The 20,445-nt window shown below is 40.8% G+C and overlaps 1 protein-coding gene across 9 annotated transcripts in view; it reads left to right on the top strand.

The window, feature by feature from the left end:
* LOC310953828 (calcium/calmodulin-dependent protein kinase type II subunit gamma) overlaps positions 1-20,445 on the top strand; it is a 62,839-nt gene that overhangs the window by 25,513 nt on the left and 16,881 nt on the right. For 5 of the 9 annotated variants that reach the window (XM_083923051.1, XM_083923049.1, XM_083923045.1 and 2 more), the window contains exons 3-14: positions 2,332-2,391; positions 5,214-5,268; positions 6,146-6,211; positions 8,617-8,689; positions 12,461-12,563; positions 12,967-13,050; positions 13,169-13,263; positions 15,356-15,478; positions 16,014-16,097; positions 16,269-16,311; positions 17,170-17,229; positions 19,690-19,730. In XM_083923051.1, the coding sequence (XP_083779177.1) occupies positions 2,332-2,391; positions 5,214-5,268; positions 6,146-6,211; positions 8,617-8,689; positions 12,461-12,563; positions 12,967-13,050; positions 13,169-13,263; positions 15,356-15,478; positions 16,014-16,097; positions 16,269-16,311; positions 17,170-17,229; positions 19,690-19,730 (887 nt within the window). The remainder of the gene's footprint in view (positions 1-2,331; positions 2,392-5,213; positions 5,269-6,145; positions 6,212-8,616; positions 8,690-12,460; positions 12,564-12,966; positions 13,051-13,168; positions 13,264-15,355; positions 15,479-16,013; positions 16,098-16,268; positions 16,312-17,169; positions 17,230-19,689; positions 19,731-20,445) is intronic. The other 4 variants (XM_083923053.1, XM_083923048.1, XM_083923052.1 and 1 more) reach the window with 1 other exon arrangement.

Here is a 20,445-nt window from a genome sequence, read left to right as displayed (position 1 = left end):
TATGCTGTGAAGGAAGGAAGTATTTCCTTTTCACTCTTCCTGCCAGTGTTTTTTCAGCCAGTCGAGGGATATGAACTGGAGTAACTGAAGCCTTCTCTCACCTCTGGGTTACCTTCACCCTATTAACTGGGTTGATTCATTTCTTATATCTCCATTAGCTTCCTCTACAGTGTTGTCTGTGTGGGTTTTCTGGCTTTCACCATAACTGTTGCTTACTGTAAACCTCCTAGTGATTGACGGCAGAGACATGTGACTCAAGTAGCCTGGTCCAAGTCTCAACCAAGTCCCAAGTCATTTCTCTTAGTCAAGTCAAATCCTTTACCTGTAGTAGTCAAGGTATTAGTACCTCTCTAATAATATTATTGGACGAGTTATCCAACCTGTTTAAAAAGTTTAACAATTTGTTTAATTATTATAATAACAACTGATATTCAGTGGAATAAATGCAATCAAACAAAAAACAAATAACTTTATAAAAGCTGATTTGTCTCAAAATTTCATTTAAATCAAAATGCCACTGTTCTAGCCTTTGGATTGATTAGTCACGTCAATAGCTATCAAGAGAACGTTAGCTAGATAGGGAGTTGTGAGTTAGCTAACATCAGCCCTCACAGACAACAGGTTACGACGTGTAAAGTCAACATTGACAACGTTGTAATACTCTGGAAAATATTTAATCTGGAAACATAAAATGACAGACGGAGCATTCAAGTCACAAGTCTTTAAAGTCCAAGTTGAGTCTCAAGTCTTCTGTCAAGTTGCAAATCATCAAAACATTGACTTTGATCTCAAGTCCACCTCTCCAATGATGACCTATCGACTGCTATTTGTATTCAACTTTGTGTTCAACACTTTATTTTGCCAACTCTTCAAATCAATCAACAACCATGACTCTTGTTTGCTCACTCTCCAGGGTTGAACTTGTCTCTCGTCATTTCTCCTTACAAGTTTTAACAAGACAGAATACATTCATGTAACCACATACAGTACATCTCTCGTTTCAGAATAGCCATTGCCGTCATTGCTAACTTAACAATTTTATTTGGTTTCTATATTCTGATATTTTATAAGACCAACAATGAATCGATTAAAGAAAGTAATCTGCATTCTGAAGGTTATTGCTGGTCGCAGCACTGATGGATATCTATACACCGTGACACTGCCTTGGAGGGGGGGGGTTGGGATGTCCAGTGTCCTTCTCTGTCACGCACACACACCCAAAAACAAACACACATTCAGCCATGTAAGCTGCCCATCTGTCCCCTGTGACCAGCAGCTGGTGGGTGGCAGGAGTGTCCAGGATGAACTTGACCTTTGATACCCTGCATCAGGAGATCTCATCCACTGTGTCCACCTACTGTATCTGTCCTGCAACCAATCTGACTGTCCTAAACATACAGCTACGCACACGCACACTTACACACACACACACACACACACACACACACACACACACACACACACACACACACACACACACACACACACACACACACACACACACACACACACACACACACACACAGACATCCTCCCTTCGCGATTAGAATCATTAACTGGACACTGATTATATTAAGACCGGACTCGCAAGACTAATTTCACTAAGTGCAATAGCTTGGGTTAGAGTTTGTGTGTGTGTATGTAGAGTAACTAGTTGTCTGTCTGTCCTCTCGTGCAAACTCAGTCACTGTTTTGGCCTCTCAGCTCTTCTGGCTCGCTGTGTATCTTACCTTTTTGACATCCTCTCTCTGCTGTCCCCTCTAGCTCAAGTTGATTTGATATTGGTGGTAAAAAATTGCTGGTTTAGAAGAAAAACCCTGTTCAGAGTGGAGAAGGAGGAGCACAAGAGGTCGTAGAGAAAAAAGGAATAAAGTGTGTCTGTGTGTTACAGCGGCACAGTTAAAAGGAGATGTTTAATCAATTTACGTAGTCGCTACTAGTGCAGGCGTTTCTGAAATCATCATGTTTCAATGGTTGCAAAAATCTTTGCTTTAGTAAAACTAAAAAAATGATGTATTATTTATTAGCACTACATCTGTTAAAAAGATTATGTTGAAGATGCAGTTTTCGGAATGCTGTGTTGCAAAAGTGCTATTGAACAACACACACAGCAGTCACATTTAGTGAATGTTATGCAGTGCTTGTAGTCTGCTTTTATGTCGGCTTTATGTTATTTTGTGTTCAGTCTCAGTTTGTTTCCAAGAAGTGTTTGTTCGCCTTTTGTTTTTGTCACCGTAGCGCACATATTGGACTAAAACAATGTATCTTGCTTCTACTCCTGGTACTGAACTTGGGTCCTCACCGTTTCCTCTCTGTCCTTTCCGTCCTCAGATCACCAGAAACTGGAGCGAGAGGCAAGAATCTGTCGTCTGCTGAAACATCCAAACATAGGTGAGTCTTTTTTAGAGCCTATTGCAGGGGTTTTCAAAGTCTTAGATTACGGGCCTCCCCTCAGATAACACTTGGAAAAAGACACTTAGGTTTGCTCGGTCCTTGGATGGGTTCATGATTTTATTATTTGATCTCATAGAAACTCAACAATAGAGGCAAGAAAGCCTAATATTGCTGTTTGACATAACTTCAGACAACACCAATTTCATAGAAAAGGTATGTCCTAAGGTTTTTATTAGTTTCTGACTCTTTGAAAGTGGAGAAACCGTATCATTTTCCAAAACTACTGTATCTCTAAAATATCTCTTTAACCAAATCACAAATTTCAATCTCAAAGTTAATTGTATTTAACCGTATTTTACAGCTGTGGTGTCTGAGACCCCAAACAGAAGTAATTTCCTGTAGCAGTCTTTTGGAACATGCCATCAGTTCAAAATCACGTCTATAAGTATTTCTCATAAAATTAGAAAAAGTCATTAAGTATCAAGCTGCTAAAACAATGTTAAGTGTGTTTTTTTTGAGCGAGTTAAAGAAATCCTGGGTTTCCACACTATGACATACAGCTGAGGGGGCAATTAAGGCACTTAATGGTACCATTAACACCTCATTGCCACAATTTCCATACAAAACTGTCACTCCTTCATGCCTGAGTCATGACTCATATCGTTATGTCCATTGTGAAGAAACATGCTAAGAAATCATGGAAGAAGGGAAACTTTATAAATCCAGAACTTGCTCACCCATGGCTGGTAAAGTCTGAACACCTGTGTTAAGTTTGAGTCTCATATATTATAATTGGATTTAAGGGTATCTAACACTTGAGTTTCATGACGTACCCGCGTGCGTGAAACAGACAATAGGCAGTGGCCCTTGAGAGAGAGAAAGGAAATGGCAAAGTATCTGTGCCAAGTGTCTTATCAAACAGTAGTGTGCCGCCCAGCACAAGCTATACAGTCACACACGCAGAGTATGATAACAGCATAATAGCTAGACTTTCATTCACTCTCTCTTTCTTCTTCGGAGTCCCACCTGATTCCTTCTTCGTCATCGTCCTATTCTTCCTTTCTTTTCCTCCCTCAGCGGCTCTTTCCTTATCCTATTCTCAAGGGGCGAGGTTGTCAAGTTTTCTTTTCTCTAAATGGAAGCCGTCTGAGGCAAGAATAGACTAATATCCAACATTCACAGGCCTAATTTAAAGCACCTTCACCCACCTTGACACCAGCCGGTGTTTTTTAATCTGCCATTGGACTCGAGAGCTGCTCATTAAAGAAAGCTGTTGGTTAAGTTGTCTTTGTTGGCAACACCTCCTCCTGTGTGAAGAAGAAAAAGCTTTCACCGCTCTGTATACAGCGACGTTTCCTGCCTGCTTTGGTGTTTCTTTAACAGAGGGAAAACCTAAAAGGAAATTACCAGTATCACATTAATTATACATGATTAAAATATGGCAACCATTCTGTCAACTTTGCCATCCAAAAGCTGTTTCCTGGTTGCCAACAGGCCAGGTGGCACTTGGGCTTTAGAAAGCTACTGTCGAGCCCCGGAGTGGATCATTTCAGACGACAGGGGAAACGGTGCCGCTGAAGATCTGGTGTCGTCAGAGGGCCGTGTATCACTTGACCTTGTGTGTGTTAATTTATTAGGGAATAAACCATAATAACATTTTGTGTTAAGTGTGGTTCGTGCGCTTTGTTTCCAGTGGCCAGTGATCAATGATGCATTGATCATCTGCCGCATCAACGATAAGTACTCATTAAAAGCTTTCCTCCAATAAAAACTACATTTAAACAATTGACCCAGGCTATTTTTTACAGCACAACCTTAGTAGATGTGTTTATTTCAAGTAAACGCTATTCCACGTCTTTTGATTTCAACACGTGTAGAAGGAGAAAACCAGACATTATAGTTTAAAAAGCAGGCGTTTACTGACCACCCAGCAGCCAGCTTAACCTCGCTGACTGCACGCTGGTCTACAATCTCGGAAACGTGATGGCACACCCTTCAACTCAAATCAAAAGTAGGTGAAAGTAGGCTAGCATGTGTTGGATGAGTCTTTTCACTGAATACAGAGAGATCAGACTGATATTAACCTTCCATCTAACTCCCGGGAACAGCGAACAAGCCTCGACTAGAGCAAACGTCAAATCAGCAGCACACTCACGCTGTTTACCCAACACTAAGGTTACTGTCTATTCCGGTTCCATCTGGTCCGGGCATTTCAAAGCGCGGAGCAAGAAAGGGGCAGCCAAGCTTTCTGTGCAGTGTGCAGTTTCCTTTGACACTAAACAGTGAGTAGCCCTCATAATTCAATAGTTCTGATGAAGGTTGAGAGGATGAAAAAAACTCGACACAGAATCAATAAACCAACCAACAATTAAGGTGAAAACATGCCACCTGAAACTATCAAAAGAACAAAGAACAAGGTCAGATAATAAGAAAATAAAGATATGATACAAGTTCAATAATTTAAATGATATGATAATGATAAAATCCCAAACTTTGTAGTAGAGTGGTCATCTTTTATTGGGCAGAAACCTTGTTTTTACGGCTCTATTGTAGGTAAAATAGAGTTTAAGCGTAATAAAGCTTCAGCTCATGGTTGCGCCCATGAGACACAGCTGAGGCGCGAGCCTGCGTGGAACCATTGCAGACATTTGCATAGATTAAAATTAAGCTTATCCCTTGTGTGAGACATGTGTCTGACACGCTTGCGGCCCTTAACACTACTCATTACTAAAAAAAGTAATGCCATTACTGTCCAACCCTGGTTATAAGGCAGATTCATTTAAACCATCTCTGCACTCTGTTGCTTTCTCTCTCTCTAGTACGACTCCATGACAGCATCTCAGAGGAAGGCTTCCATTACCTTGTCTTTGACCTGTAAGTAAATCACATTAACACACACACACACGCACACGCACACACACACTATTGCTGCAGGATGAATTGCTTCACCCAAGCAACAAGTAAGTTGACATTTCTATTTTCCTATGTCACCCTTCACAGCAGTGCAGTGTATCAGCTTTTCCACTGAGCTGCCGTGATGGAAATGTTCAATCTGCTCTGAAACCAAGCCCTGTGTTAATAGTAACATAGCACACAGGTGTTTAATATTGAGAGTCAACCAGCTGGGAAATGTGTTCAGCCGCCCAGTTCACTATGCTAATAAATAAGCAAAATAAACTCTCAAACTGTGAAGGAAATACATATTCTTACAGTTATTTTCCTAATCAAACAGAAAATACAACTGTACATCTTCTGAATTCAAGTTTCTACTAATTGCAAAACACACTTCATTCAAATTGGACTAAAACAAAACCATCACCAACTCTGGTTTGGTCAAAACTAATCCTTAATTCACTGAGTAAGATAAAGATAAGATTTCCTCCGCTGTCTGCGGAGCAGCGGCTGTGGCTCGTTCTTCCATAGGAGACCAGTTAATTAGAAAAATAAAGTTTTATTAATGGCCAAATGCCCCAAAATGGCCCAAAAAGCTACAACCAGCAATGTATTCAGTCATTGGAATTTGGCAATAGCTGATATATTTGTCCAATTACCCAACCCTAGTAGAAATAGACCAACCATGCAAGTCTTGTAGAGTCTTGTACAATATTATCAGCAACCAGTCAAGTTGCCTTTTAAAGCACCACTGAGAACACATTACACATTAACAGAGAACATGATAGATCAATGAGGATGTGTCTTTAAAAAAGAAAAGAGACATAACCTAATCTCTATATTGTCTGTCTATCTGCAGTGTCACTGGAGGAGAGCTGTTCGAGGACATTGTGGCTAGAGAGTATTACAGCGAGGCAGATGCCAGGTACAGTATCTCCCCATGCTAACCTGTCAACATGTTATGTAGTGCATGTTATGTGTCACTAGTCCATATTTTGAAGGTTTTAGTAGCTGCCATTTCCTGCCAACGTTAAAATTGTATTTATGTTTTACAGCGACGTGTTGTGAAAGCACAAAAAGGTTTGCCATTTGATTTTGGCGTAATGTACAGAAGGTTTCTGACTCTTCTCTGAGGTGGTTTATTTTTGACCGTGTGACTCTTGGCTTTTGAATTTAATTCCATTAATAAATAATGACAAAGCTGTCCAGCGTTTTGAAACATTACTTTGGCCTGTTGTTGCAGCTTTTTTTGCACCGCAGCACATTATCTGCCTGGAGTCTGCAGGCTCAACCTTATCTGATGTTCATGTGGCAGCTAGTTTATTGACTTAAATATCAAAATAAACCTTTACACGATTCATTAAAAACATTAGGTCCAAACATCATATCTGTCAACACATAAAATAAAATAACCCAACCCAGTCGAAATCATGTTCCAGCATCTTCAGGCGACTCTTTTGTCTGTACCTGTAAAATATAGCTTTGCATTGTCGGATACACACAGCGCTGTGTCTGCAATGGAATAAGGTCTGGCTGCACAAGTTATCATTTGTGATAGGTGTAAAAAAAGTAGTTCTTTGTATTTCTTTAAACCAACCACAGTCATCTTGTAAGACAGGATGCAGCGACTGTGCCCTTGAAAAATAGATGACTGACATGACAGAAGGGGAGGAGACCGCCTGACATGTCAGACTAATAAACCGCAAGATCATATGAGATTTTGCCAAATTGACTCCGATCTCATGAGTCTGAGGACATAATGATGCATATCTTTCATTCTGTATGCCAGTGATGCCATGTGCAAAGGTGTTGCAGAAGACTAGTCAGAGCTATCAGGCTTTCTGGTTGCTTAAGAATGGACACATACATTCAGGGGTTACACCAGAGACTCAATTTGCTTAAGAAAAAGACAAAGAAATAGATCAGGAAAAAGGCAGAAGAGCTATGAGGTTAAGAGTATACATGCTTAAGTGAGTAAGGGCAGCCACAAGGTTGTCTGCTGGACACTTCAGTGTATCAGCCACATAAACAAGGAGGAGAATAAAATGTGGAATCCAGATTTAGCCTGATTTGCACACAACGCCAGGAGCTTTTCTTTGATTCTGTCTCCCAGAGAGAGGACACGACTCTCCCAGAGTCTGTCTCTGTCCACCCTCCTGCTCTTGACCCCCACTTCACCTTCACTAATGTCAAGCTCAATTTACTTTAAAATAAATAATTTTAACTGTGCATCAGACCAGCAAAAACGCTGATATGTAAGCTTAGTACTAGCTTACATAAGATACCCCCCACCCCACCGCCTCAGCAAACACACACACACACACACACACACACACACACACACACACACACACACACACACACACACACACACACACACACACACACACTCACTGCCCGCTCCACCTCCTTTCACACATTTATTCACATAAAAATGCACCAAACTTTTTCTCCCACATCCTCCACTTATCCTCCTGTGCAACTACAATCAGATCACAAATAGTGTCGGTGTGACGTTTCACAAATTGCCCTTGCTTACGGAGCTCTCACATGCTCATGCATGAGTTATAAATATACCAGTTGTTTAAATTATTGAAAAGTGTCTGAGAGGAAATGATCTCATGTTGCAGCAAGCATGTTGAACATTTGGTGAAACAGGCCTTTCGTTGCAAGAGACAACATTAGGACATTAGGGTCGGTTTGTGCTAGTACAGAATTAGTTAGTGTTGTTTAAATAGGGAGACAACAGTGCACATTTTCAAACATTCTCTCGTGTGTGTGTGTGTGTGTGTGTGTGTGTGTGTGTGTGTGTGTGTGTGTGTGTGTGTGTGTGTGTGTGTGTGTGTGTGTGTGTGTGTGTGTGTGTGTGTGTGTGTGTGTGTGTGTGTGTGTGTGTGTGTGTGTGTGTGTGTGTGTGTGTGTGTGTGTGTGTGTGTGTGTGTGTGTGTGTGTGTGTGTGTGTGTGTGTGTGTGTGTGTGTGTGTGTGTGTGTGTGTGTGTGTGTGTGTGTGTGTGTGTGTGTGTGTGTGTGTGTGTGTGTGTGTGTGTGTGTGTGTGTGTGTGTGTGTGTGTGTGTGTGTCAGATTGTCTGTCTCAGATGGTTACTGAATAGGCCAGACATAGCCTCCGCAGTTGATGATTTGTCATTTCTCCTTGGCCTGTCTCATGTCTCTCTCTTCCCAGTTCATAATTCCTCCCTGTGTTTTTGACCTTGCTGGGTGCAGTTCAGAGATATCTCAAAGGGGGTACATTATTGAGAACCACTGATCTTGCTCTTGTTAGTTGACAGGTGTGTCCTCCCTGTTTCTCATCCTTCTCTATCTCTTGCAGCCACTGCATCAATCAGATCCTGGAGAGCGTCAGTCACATCCACCAGCATGACATTGTGCACAGGGACCTCAAGGTGAGTTATCATATACCAGTGGTGAATACTTTCTAGTTGTTGTACGGAAATTTCTTCTAAATTTACTCTGTGAATGAAGATGAAAGGCATTCAGACGTCTAGACACAGACACGCTCGTGCAGACGTCACGCTGTGACGTGAGAGATGAGCGTCATCCCTCTCTTCACCTGCTTTCTCTATTCCCCTCTTCCTCTACATCTGTACCCTCTATCCCCCTCTTTCCTTCATCCCACTCTCTTTCCTTCTCCCTGTCTCCCCTCCTGCACTGCTGAGGAGTGACGAAAGCAGACCAGTTGCTATAAATAGCAGGTCGGTGGATGAGATGACGGCCAGTGACGTTTCCCTCGCAGCCAGATTGTTCGTCCTTAACAGGGACCAACAGCACTCTGACCTCCTGAGCTCTGTGATTACATTTTAATTATATTGTGAATAGAGACAACACGGGGGGCTGAGATTTAAACACCTGGATATTTGCACCACATTTCTTTTATTGCCAGTTCACAGTCCTAAACTTTAATAGTTTACTTAACAATCAGTTCTATTACTTTTATGTGACAGAGTGCAATGAAACCATTTCTCTGGGGTAACGAAGTAGAAAAACATAACTGGAAAAGAAACAATCTGGTTTTGTGTTTAAGTGGCGTAAGTGGACTGTTGCTTTTTATTGATTTTTTAGCTTGGATATGTATCACACTATCAAAACTCTTTAAAGGCAAGGGATTCAACAAGACTAATGCTGATTTATGATGCGCCTCATCATCAAGCATCATAGATAGACAGACAGACAGACGGACAGGTGACAGAATTTAATTACTGATGCATTAACTGTTAATGTAAAGTCCTTTTCATGCATTCAAAGTGTCATGTATTCATCCTGTAATGTATTTTAAATTCTAGTAGGTTCCCAAAATACCAAATATGTCAAGCTGAATTTGGGGAATCGTCTGAAATGATGCACAAGACATCTGGACTATTTCCATTTAATGAAATGAAGCAGCATAAAAATACATGAAGTCTTGGATTTTAATATTTTACTTCAATTTTAAACCTGACCCAATAACATCAACCTGGTTTGCCACAGTACACGACCAGCCAAGCACGAGGAGACACCCAGTCAAAGTTGCTAGAAAACATTGTGGAGCATTTAGCAAATCAGAGCTTAAAGGAGAGTGAATATTGGACTTCCAGGTTTCCTTAACACTAACGTTGCTATCTGCTGGATGTGTGAAATGGCAACTATTTGCTAACACGATTGTCACCACAACTTTTTAAATGATTTTGTCGATGGTGCTGGTTTCTGTTGGTTTACAGCTTTTGTTCCACTGTGGCAAAAAAAAAAAAAAAAATGTCATTCTTGGTTCCAATCATCTACACAGACAGCTGAAAAGAAAACAAGAACTTCCTGGGGATAAAGCTGCCAAAAGTGCCATCTGTATTGGATCCATTAAATTACTAATAAAGCCAGCAAAGTGTAACATGGAGAGGTGTGACCTCACACACATCACGTTTTTTCCTCCCTGTCATCTTGGGAGGGCCACTCGCTGGAGGGAAAACAAGAATTGGAGAGAAAGAGTTGAGTGCTGTTGGCTGGTGGCAGGCTGAGTTGCCATGGTAACTGTAGGGTGAGGTCACCCGGCTGCTGCAGTGCCAGCGTAGGGACTCATTATGCCACTTCCTATCTATCTGCCTCTATCTGTCTCTCTTTTCTTCTGTTGCTTTCACTCCACCTCTATCCCTGAGCAGCTCCCCCTTTTTATGCCTCCACACCGGCGACAGCAGTGGACAGAGGTGTTATGTTTTCGGGTTGGCCGTACGTCCCATTCTTGTGAACGCAATATCTCAGGAACCCCTTGGAGGGAATGCCTTTAAACTTGACACAAATGTCACTTTTACTCAAGGATGAAGTGATTTTGGAGGACAAAGGTCAAGGTCACTGTGAACTCACTTACAAACACAATTTTGGTAAAGAATTCCTAATTATGACTAATTATTTAACACAAATGCCTTAATAGGATAAGAATTATAACATTTGGTTTCCAAAAGGTCAAATTAACTGTGACATAATGTTTTTACTAATTATTCAGCGCCATCACTCAGGATCAGAAGAGGTATAGATCTTTTGTGCTGTCGGGTTAAGGATGTGTGTGATGCAATCATGTTTCACCCAAAAATACACTTAATACCTTTTATTAAATTCCTTAAATTCCTTCCTTCAATTCCTTCTTCACTACAAATATTAAGTCTGGACAGTTTGAATGTAAACTGCAACTTGGCTTGTTGGCCGAGGTACACAACCAGCAGCAAGGCGGTAATTCTAGTTCTTTCTCTTTCCCATTGTTTCAGCTCTGCCCCAGTAGAGAGGAGGAATGGTCTGAGGGAAGGATGAATAGCTAACTAGACAGAGAGAGAGACGGACCGATGAGAAGAAACAGGCTATGAGCATAAAGACAGCGTCAGACATCTGTCAGAAATTTGAAGTGATGAGAGCGGTTAACCACTGCAGAGACTTTTGCCCTCAAAACAGGCCTGTTAGTTGGGACTTGTAGTTACGGTGGCTGTATAGACACCATTTACACCTGTATCTTCACCTGGACACCTGGAGAGTTATGTTATCTTAATTCTGAGAGTGAGAGTCTTCTAAGAGGAAGAGTTTGCAGACAAATGAGATCCAACACAGGATACTCTCCAGATACATCCATGAAGTGACAGCCAAAGGCCAGCATTGCTTATACAGTAAGAAAGTAATTATTACCAGTGGAGAAGCTTTTGAGCACTAGTGGCGCTAGTCCTGTGCCTTGTCCCTTGATAGTTTCCCGGGGTGGAGCTGCTGTACAGGCTCTCCTCTTACCTATTCCTTCTTTGCAGAGGACGCTGTCGTTTGTGGCTCATTGACAGGCAGCTTGGGATAGCAGGAGGGGGGCGAAGTTGGGTGACCTTTCGGCTTGTTCAGCATATTTCCTTTCAAGAAGGAGGTCAGAACAAGCTGTGCAGATTGCATTTACACCTGGCTGAGATCAGATTGTAACTATGCCAGGGAAAACCTGCAAACGCGACAGGGTAAGCATATAAACGGCTGATGGCATCAAACCCAGGACCTTGTCGCTGTTGCTGTGCTAAACACTGAGCCATCGGGCAAATAAATAAACAAATCAACCCTGTATTATGAAGAACATATAATAAAATAACATATAATTTAAGTGAATCTTAATCAGCTGTGCAGCTCCAGTATAATCACTGACCTTGTGTCAAATTACACTTAATCCTCACGTTCTTCTTCCTCTTATCTCTTCCTGGAACAATGATGTAATGAGACACAAACGAGGAAAGCTGTTAACTAAGTCAGTTAATGTGTCCTTATATTTGCCCAGTCCCGACTTTTGGCATAGTTGTGTGATCAGAAGGGCAGTGTCAAAAGGGCTGTGTTCAATTTTGTGACAGCTGAGTAAAAAGGTCTTTCCTTGAAGGGAAGCCTTTGTGGCCTGCTTGACCAAATCATGCCTCATTACTACTGTAGATGTCATCGAGTTCCTGCAGCTCATCCAGTCATGCAGACAGATAGGACATTTCCTGAAGGAGGGTACATGCTTATCTCTTCTGCCCTTAATTAAATGTTTCCCCCTCTTTTTGATCATAACTGTGCTACAATTTATTTTATACTGTGCAAAACGGAGAGAGTTCATCCAAGGATACATTAAAAATAATAGAGTGGGAATATTTCATCTTAAGAACTGTGTGTGTGTGCGTGTGTGTGTGTGTGTGTGTGTGTTGCAGCCAGAGAACCTGCTCCTGGCCAGTAAGATGAAGGGAGCGGCGGTGAAGCTTGCAGATTTCGGTCTAGCCATCGAGGTGCAGGGGGACCAACAGGCATGGTTTGGTAAGAAATAACACTCTACTAACAACTTGAATATTAAACAATATTAGGACAGTCTTTTAAAATGACAACATGATTTAAATTATGTGGTGTTTATAGTTTAGTTATATTAAGGTATTATTGTGAATATCAGTTTTACATTCAAAACAGTATTGAATATTTTGAATTAAAATATTTTTAAAAAAAGAAACAGCAAGAGGAAGATGAGGAGACATGAGATGGGGTAATGTCATGGCACTCTTGTCTGTCAAAACACAAATAATTTAGCTTTTTGTAAGGCTTGATACAGAGATCAGATAAGCTTACTAGAGTCTTGCTCAAATTGAATCAGAAAAAATTCCGTCCATCATTATTGTGATGCATTTTCATAGACAAATTTAAAATAAGTATATTTGTATTTTTACAGGTTTTGCAGGAACTCCAGGATATTTGTCTCCGGAGGTGTTGAGAAAGGACCCGTATGGCAAACCAGTGGACATATGGGCATGTGGTCAGTTAGTCTAGTGTCTAGTTTGATTATCTTACGTCTTATATGCTTTTTGTGTATATTTCATATACAGTACTGTATATTTATATAGATATTGTGTGCGTGCGTGTCTGTGTGTCAGGTGTGATCCTGTACATCTTGTTGGTGGGCTACCCTCCCTTCTGGGACGAGGACCAACACAAACTGTACCAACAAATCAAGGCCGGTGCATATGACGTGAGTACTTCTCCCTCATGTTCTTGTAGTTTCCTTCCTCTACATCTGTACGTGTGTTGTTTGTGTGCAGAAGTTAAAAGTTATTTGCCCAGAAATGGTGAACATGATGTAGAGTTGCGGAAATCCACAATATACTGAATTTTGTCGTGTAACTGAGGAACAAAAAAAATGAGATGTATAGGCCTAATTCCTTGAAGTAAAAGGCACTATTTCAGAATTTACAGAATTTAGGCGTTTGGTCCATTGTTAATATAAAATTATTGGTGCAGCTTTAATACACGCCCTTCTTTTACGGAGCTCATATTTACTGGCTCATACCATGTCGGCTGACTGAGCATGTATTTTGCAAATGGATCCATGAAGATGAGAGTTAAGGGTCTGCTGAGTTTGTTAGTGAGCTCCATCTGTGTTGATAAACCTTGAATTCTAATACTTAATCTTAATCATAATTTATATGAATGGTAAAATAAGCACGGAGCCTTGAGATGAGCCCTACAAGACACCTTTCCATTCGAGCCTTGTCAAATAACACACTCTGAATTCTGTTGTGGAAGTCATTTGGAAATGTAATTTTAGTTTTTAATTGCTTGCTACTTGTGATTGCGTGACTCTCATCTAGCTGTAGAAAAAAAGTGATACACCATGAGAGAGCGATCGGCTTATTTATCAGATCTTGTCATAGTCCTCTGGGAGATCGGAATTTATTACCCGTATTAATTTCCATAATTGGAAGCAACCACATCTAATGAATGTGCATAATACGAGCATTGATATGAAGTGACTGTGACAAGCACTTCTTAAGTATCACCACTGTCATGCAGATGCTTTGAATCTCTTTTTTCTGTCTTTTTGTCAGTAATTGACAACTGACACTTGAAAGTTTGAAGTAAATGTCTCTTGACAACTTGCTTTGACTTTTAATAGAGAACATGATTGCTGTTTTTTTTTTATGCTACTGTGCAGCAGGTGTAGGTGACTGGAGTTAGAAAAACTACGCTGACTTTGAAAACTACACCTGTTTCGACTGAAGGGCTTCATGCATTGACTTTGCTAACACAGCTTGAACATCACTGACTTTCAAAATAAAATCATACCATTGAAATGACCTGTCAATAAAGATAAACCCTTGCACTATTCCACATGTTATGCATGCTCCAAAAGAAAAGAAATATCACGTTTTATACAAAGCAAACAGACTATAGGAACAGTAAAGCTACAAACAGTTTTTTTTCTACACTGTCCAAATAATCAGAAAGTATAAAAGTACCGCAGAGAGACAGATTTAATCAGAAAATTGCTTTGCACAAATGTGTCCTGTGGTTTTTTTTATTGTGTGTATTTAACTCCCGGTTCACTAAACTTCATACAATTCTGCTAATAATATTTATATACTTTCATAGTAATGAGTTAATTAAGAAGCCTTAAACCTGTTCATGGAAAGTGAAAAGGGGACTGCAGATGAAAATCCGCCTGTATGGCTAAATCTGCCATAACATGTTGGACTCAAGTGCACATGTTAATAAATGTTCATTGTCCCTTCTTAAATAAATAAACATTAACAATAGGACAAATAATAAGATGCACAAGGGAGGGAGCCCCGGAGCAGCATGTCCAGCACTGCAGTGTAGAGCAGGTGGAGATGGTGTAAATATGGGTTTTAATACTGAGGTAACTGCAGTGAACTGCACTTGTAAATGTCGAAGGGATGCTGATTTTAAACCAGCTCCGCGCCATGGCAGTGTGTGCAGATTAAGGGTATATGGCTTCTTTCTGCTGTGGATATCCCCGCAGAGGGGAACAGTGGAGATCTGCCAAAATGTGCCAGATGACAGCAGACTCAGAGTACTCACACACTACCATGACTCAGAGCTGGATTAAAATGAGCAAAATATCTATTTAATGCCAAAGGAAAACATATTGTGTCTGAAACAAGAACTATTTCTTCCCTCGCTTGAACACAAACCTATGAATTTATGTGTGCACAATATGCATGTGAGTTTAGCCAGTGATTCCAGGAGTAATGTTTAGTGAAAGCATGATAATAGTAATATGCATTCTTCTTTCTTTCTCCTTTATCTCCCTCTTCTTTCAGTTTCCTTCTCCAGAGTGGGACACAGTGACCCCCGAGGCCAAGAATCTGATCAATCAGATGTTAACCATTAACCCTGCCAAAAGGATCACTGCCGACCAGGCCATCAAGCACCCCTGGGTCTGCGTAAGTCACACCCCTCGTCTTCAAAATAAATCTTTTCCAGCATGTAAAAATACTGGTGTAGATGTTTGTGCCATCTTCCATGAAATAATGTAACATTTGCTCAATCTTTGCTTTATTAAGTCCACCGCTCTCATCTCTGCCATACACACACACCTCCAGTTACATTGTAAAACGCAAAACAACACAATCATATGTAATATTTTAACTTAAATTCACAATTTTTATGTCAAAATCATAGGCCTACATTATGTACTCAAGCAAAATTGGTAGTTTTAAGTAAAATTAAACACAATTACAGCCCTCAGTTCCTCGCTCAAACCTACATAAAAGAACTTTAGATAATATGTGTAACCTAACACCATGAAAACGGAAATATGTGGTTCTGATTGGCTGGCACGTGTCCCTTAACTCATTAGACAAGTGAGCAAGAAAAATAGAGTTGTAAAGTGGGAGAGTTAGCTGGTTTTGGACGTAGTTTTGATTAAAATTAGGTTTATCTGTAATCTTTATGTTGTTTCCTCTCCTCTTCGTTCAGCAACGCTCCACTGTGGCCTCCATGATGCACCGTCAAGAGACTGTGGAGTGTCTGCGCAAGTTCAATGCCAGGAGGAAACTTAAAGTGAGTGTGGACACTGACACACACACACACACGCACACACACACACACACACACACACACACACACACACACACACACACACACACACACACACACACACACACACACACACACACACACACACGCACTTGTCCATTTAAGACACCTATAATAATTTTTGTGTCTCTCCAGGGGGCTATCCTCACAACGATGCTGGTGTCCAGGAACTTTTCAGGTGAGCTTTGGCAGTGACACCAATCACAGGTCAGGGGACAATAAGCTGATTTGGCCCTTTATAGACTTCGGACGGGGCCAGTGCTGAGAAACTGAGCAGTTTTGTGACAAAGTATCTCATAATAATGCGATTTTTGTTTGAAGTTGGAAACGCTATATAGGTAATCACTCTGTCCTGATCTGACATCAAATAGAGGCCAAATGGTACAATTCACTGCTGTTGTTCCTCTACTGTCCATAACCTCACATTGTTAATATTTGCTTGTCAGCTCTGTCTGCAGTTTTGAGTTTGCACTTCAGAGGTTTGGCTTGGATTTCTACCTCGTAAGCAGTATGATCAGTGAAACGCTCACTTTTGATTGAATAAACAATTTGTTGGCCAGACGGGGGTCTAGCGAGCTAATGCATTAATGCTATTGACCCTGTGTTTATATGCTGTCATGTAAGTAAAGCAGCTCTGGTGGATCACGGCCAACTTGTTTCTACCGGTCAAGATTGATCTTGACTGAAGAAAGCAGACGAGCCATACTTCTGAATTGCTTTACACATAGCTGCAGGCATGTTTATCAAATGAAAGTCCACGGAAATCAGATTAATAATGTCGGGACGCAGATATTTTTGTGCTGAGAAGATTTTTCCCGTCAGCTGCTTCACTCCATCCTGTAAATTGAGTCGGGTAACCGAGAATCTTGTCTTCAGTATTCCCACTTGATGCAAACACTTTCTGGAAACCCATGTTTTGTCATTCTTGTCTAATGCTCTGAAGTTTAAGAAATCCAGAAATAAAAAAAGCTGTCAGGCTTTAGTGAGGCTCTCGTCCCGCTTGTGCCTCCACATTGAATCCCTCTCTGTTCAATAGTGGGACGGCAGCATACCAGCCCTGCCGCTACCACCAGCACAGCCGCAATGGCACAGGAAGGTACGTCTGCTTGAGGGGGTGTTGGAGTCGGGCACTGCCAGCTTTGTACTCAGGCTATTGGCATGTGGCCTGGGCTGCTTGAACCCCTCCACCTGCTGCCTGCTGCCTGCACACTGATGAACCACTACTGAATGGTTGTCACTGCACTGGGGCATTTTGCACAAACACACACATACACAAAAACATGTAAATGGGAACTGGAGCTCAGCTCTCAACCTTTCAGTACTGCTGCGTGTCTTGATGCTCTAATGAACAGAGCTCCTCTCCAGGACTGGCTATTTAATTTCCTGTGTCGAACACAACAGCCATTTAACTGACACCCAGCATGACCCTCTGACATCGCTCCAACTGCCGCAGCTGCCACCTAGCAAAGCTCTGTTTACACATCTCTGCAGTGAAAAAAATTGTGCAGGCTGCATATCTTTTCCTCCACAACGTGAACATTTTCACCTTTTTATAATACAAATATGAAGAGACATGCCAGTCTTCAGCCTCAGTAACACCCCCAGTTTAATTGGTGTGTCCACACTACTTGATCGATGCCTGCCTGTGCTCACTGCAACCTTTTCCTCCGCATGGCTCCGGCACTAACAGCCAGCCAAGCATGTGTATGAGCGTACAGTACAGTATAGTATGCCAAGTGCCAACCTGCATGGGAAGCTGTTTAAACAGAATGCACAGTGTCCTTTGTTATCTATTTTTCATTGTTTCCTCTCTCCCGCCTGCTCTGTTGTGCTTGTGTGAACAGACAAAACCACAAAAAAAACCATAAGGTGTCAGTATGCTACAAACAAAGTGTTCATATGATCGTCAAACAGCCTCTGATGAAACCATCTCCCCTCAGACCTTTCTGACATTCAATTAAGGAGGGCTACGTCCGGCAGTTTATTATGTCTCTTTTTTTGAAACAGACAGCCCGAAGAGGTCAATACTCCTGCAACATAAAAGTCACACTTCATTATGAAACCATTGTGTTTCAACTTGCAGACCTTCTATTTAATAAATGACAATCGAAGAAAAAAATCCCAGCAGTCAATGGTATATTTGGGCTTAAATGGATTTGGTACAGTTTATGATCATTTGGTCTATTTGTAGACTGTTACAGAAGACAGGGGGCGTAATGATGGATATAGTGACACTGATTTGGTCCATAAACCGGAAAAGGGCATCTATGCGGTGGTACCTAACCAAGTGTATGGATTTACCCGAGTGGGCCTCTTTAGTGTGGCATACTTTGCAAGAAAAAAATAAATCCAAAATGCTAGTCTCTAGTTTCTGAGAAAAAGACCACCTTTTTGGCATGATTTCTATATAAAAATAATTTTGTATACTGCCAGTTTATGCAGGTTTAACACTTAACATTGTCTTGAAGAAATTTGTGTAAGTTCTTATCACTGTCTGAAACTTTAGCCGTCGTGCAGACTAGTTTGTATGAAGCATACTGAAGCCTTCAAAGGTCCACATCAGACACATCTGACAGTGCTGCTTGCTCAAAGGCCGTTCATACAGTAATTATTATGGTATTGTTAGGGTTCGATGTAGTGGATGCTTTACCGAATAATGGCTTCACCTTGATGGTTGACATCAACAATGTGGTTTTGAATTTGCAGAGATAATGTCCCGAACATAAAGGTGTCTGCTCAGTTTTGATAACTGTTGGGAATGCACCTTTTTAGGATAAAGACTTTGAAGTGGATGCTGCATGTTTACAAGCCACCATCATCGCATGAACCCACCACCTCTGTGAAAATGATTAAAAGAATGTCTTTTAACGCACAGTAACGGGTGTTTGTGCCTGCGGTTGTCTTCAGTTTTCAGTTCAGATGTTAAGATGCAGATGTTAAAAATGTTACTGTTTTCTTGCCTTCCCCATTGCCCTCCTTCCTACTTTATAAATGGAAGGTAAGGGAGGATAATTGAAACACGACTTACACAAATCTGATTGTTTATGTTTTGTTCTTATTAATTATAATCATTAATCTTTTGTCTGTGTGTGTGAATGCACGTAGACATTTTTATTCAGTTGTGTGTGTTGGTGTCATTTATATGCAAGTCTGGTTTAACTGTGTATAAAGGTTTTTCAGATGCATGCACATTATATTATGTCTCTGATCAATGCAGGTTACCTGACAGTGTCATTTAACATAGACTCGTTTTAAATGTAATATTTTTTTAATTTCCACCTGCAACTTTTCACAAAGTTGTTGCAGCACTAGTGTTTCAGTAACAAGTGCAAGGTGCATCTCACGAAAATATATTAATTGGTTTCTCCATTTTTATTTAAACTAGTATCCCTGAGTATCCCCAGTGACAAAGAAACGTATGAGTGGGATTGTCAACAGGTGGACACTTTACCAGGCCTGTTTTGCTTTAGTTTGTCCTGCTTTAGAGCATCCACACTCCGTTTGTTCAGTTACTTCTCAGACGGTGTCCTTACCATCGTGTCTCTCTTCCTTTCAGCGTGCAAAACCTTACTAAACAAAAAGTCAGATGGGGTGAAGGTAAGTTCTCGGACCCTTGAGGGTTTTATCGACTTTCCTGCTTCTGTCTTCTTCCTATCTTCTGTTGTGTCACTTTCAGTCTGTCACCTTAACTACTCTCTAATAACATGTCTCTTTGATATTATAAGCGTGTGGAGAATAAATAGTATGGTCTTTAAGTTGGATTACCTCTCTGCACTGGTGCTCCTTTGTTAGTTTTTCTATCAAATGTTATTTAAAGATGTTTGTGGCTTAGAGAAAAGGATTGATCTTAAAAAATAAAGCAGCCGCTTGATCTTGTTTATGAATTAGTATTTAAAAGAGGGGCACAGGTAATACAGATGTGAGATTAAAGTCAAAGACAGGGACATAATAAAGATCAGTAGGCTTTTAAAATGCTGTTTGTTTTTTACCACCAGGTTTTTTCTTTGATTCACAGCGGTTCAAGCTACCATCATTTTATTTTGAAAGGACAGTCAGCGTCAATGCATGCAGTGAAGCGCCATGATCAACAAGGACCAAATAAAATTCCCATTAAATACAGTATCTTAAACAATATCTAACCCCCCCAAAAACTCCCAAACATACAGATAAAATGCACAACCTTTAAAAATGAACTCCCTATATTGTTTATGCAGCTGTTTCTTTGTTTTCCTGCTGAAGCCCTCATCTTTGTTCCCGTGTAAGCTTGTGCAGCTGTTTTCTTTCTCTCTTTCTGGGATCAATCTGGCAGCTT

The sequence above is a fragment of the Echiichthys vipera genome (assembly GCF_963691815.1).
Source record: "Echiichthys vipera genome assembly, chromosome: 11".
In the NCBI taxonomy this organism is placed as follows: Eukaryota; Metazoa; Chordata; class Actinopteri; order Perciformes; family Trachinidae; genus Echiichthys; species Echiichthys vipera.
This window is presented reverse-complemented; position numbering and strand designations above follow the sequence as displayed.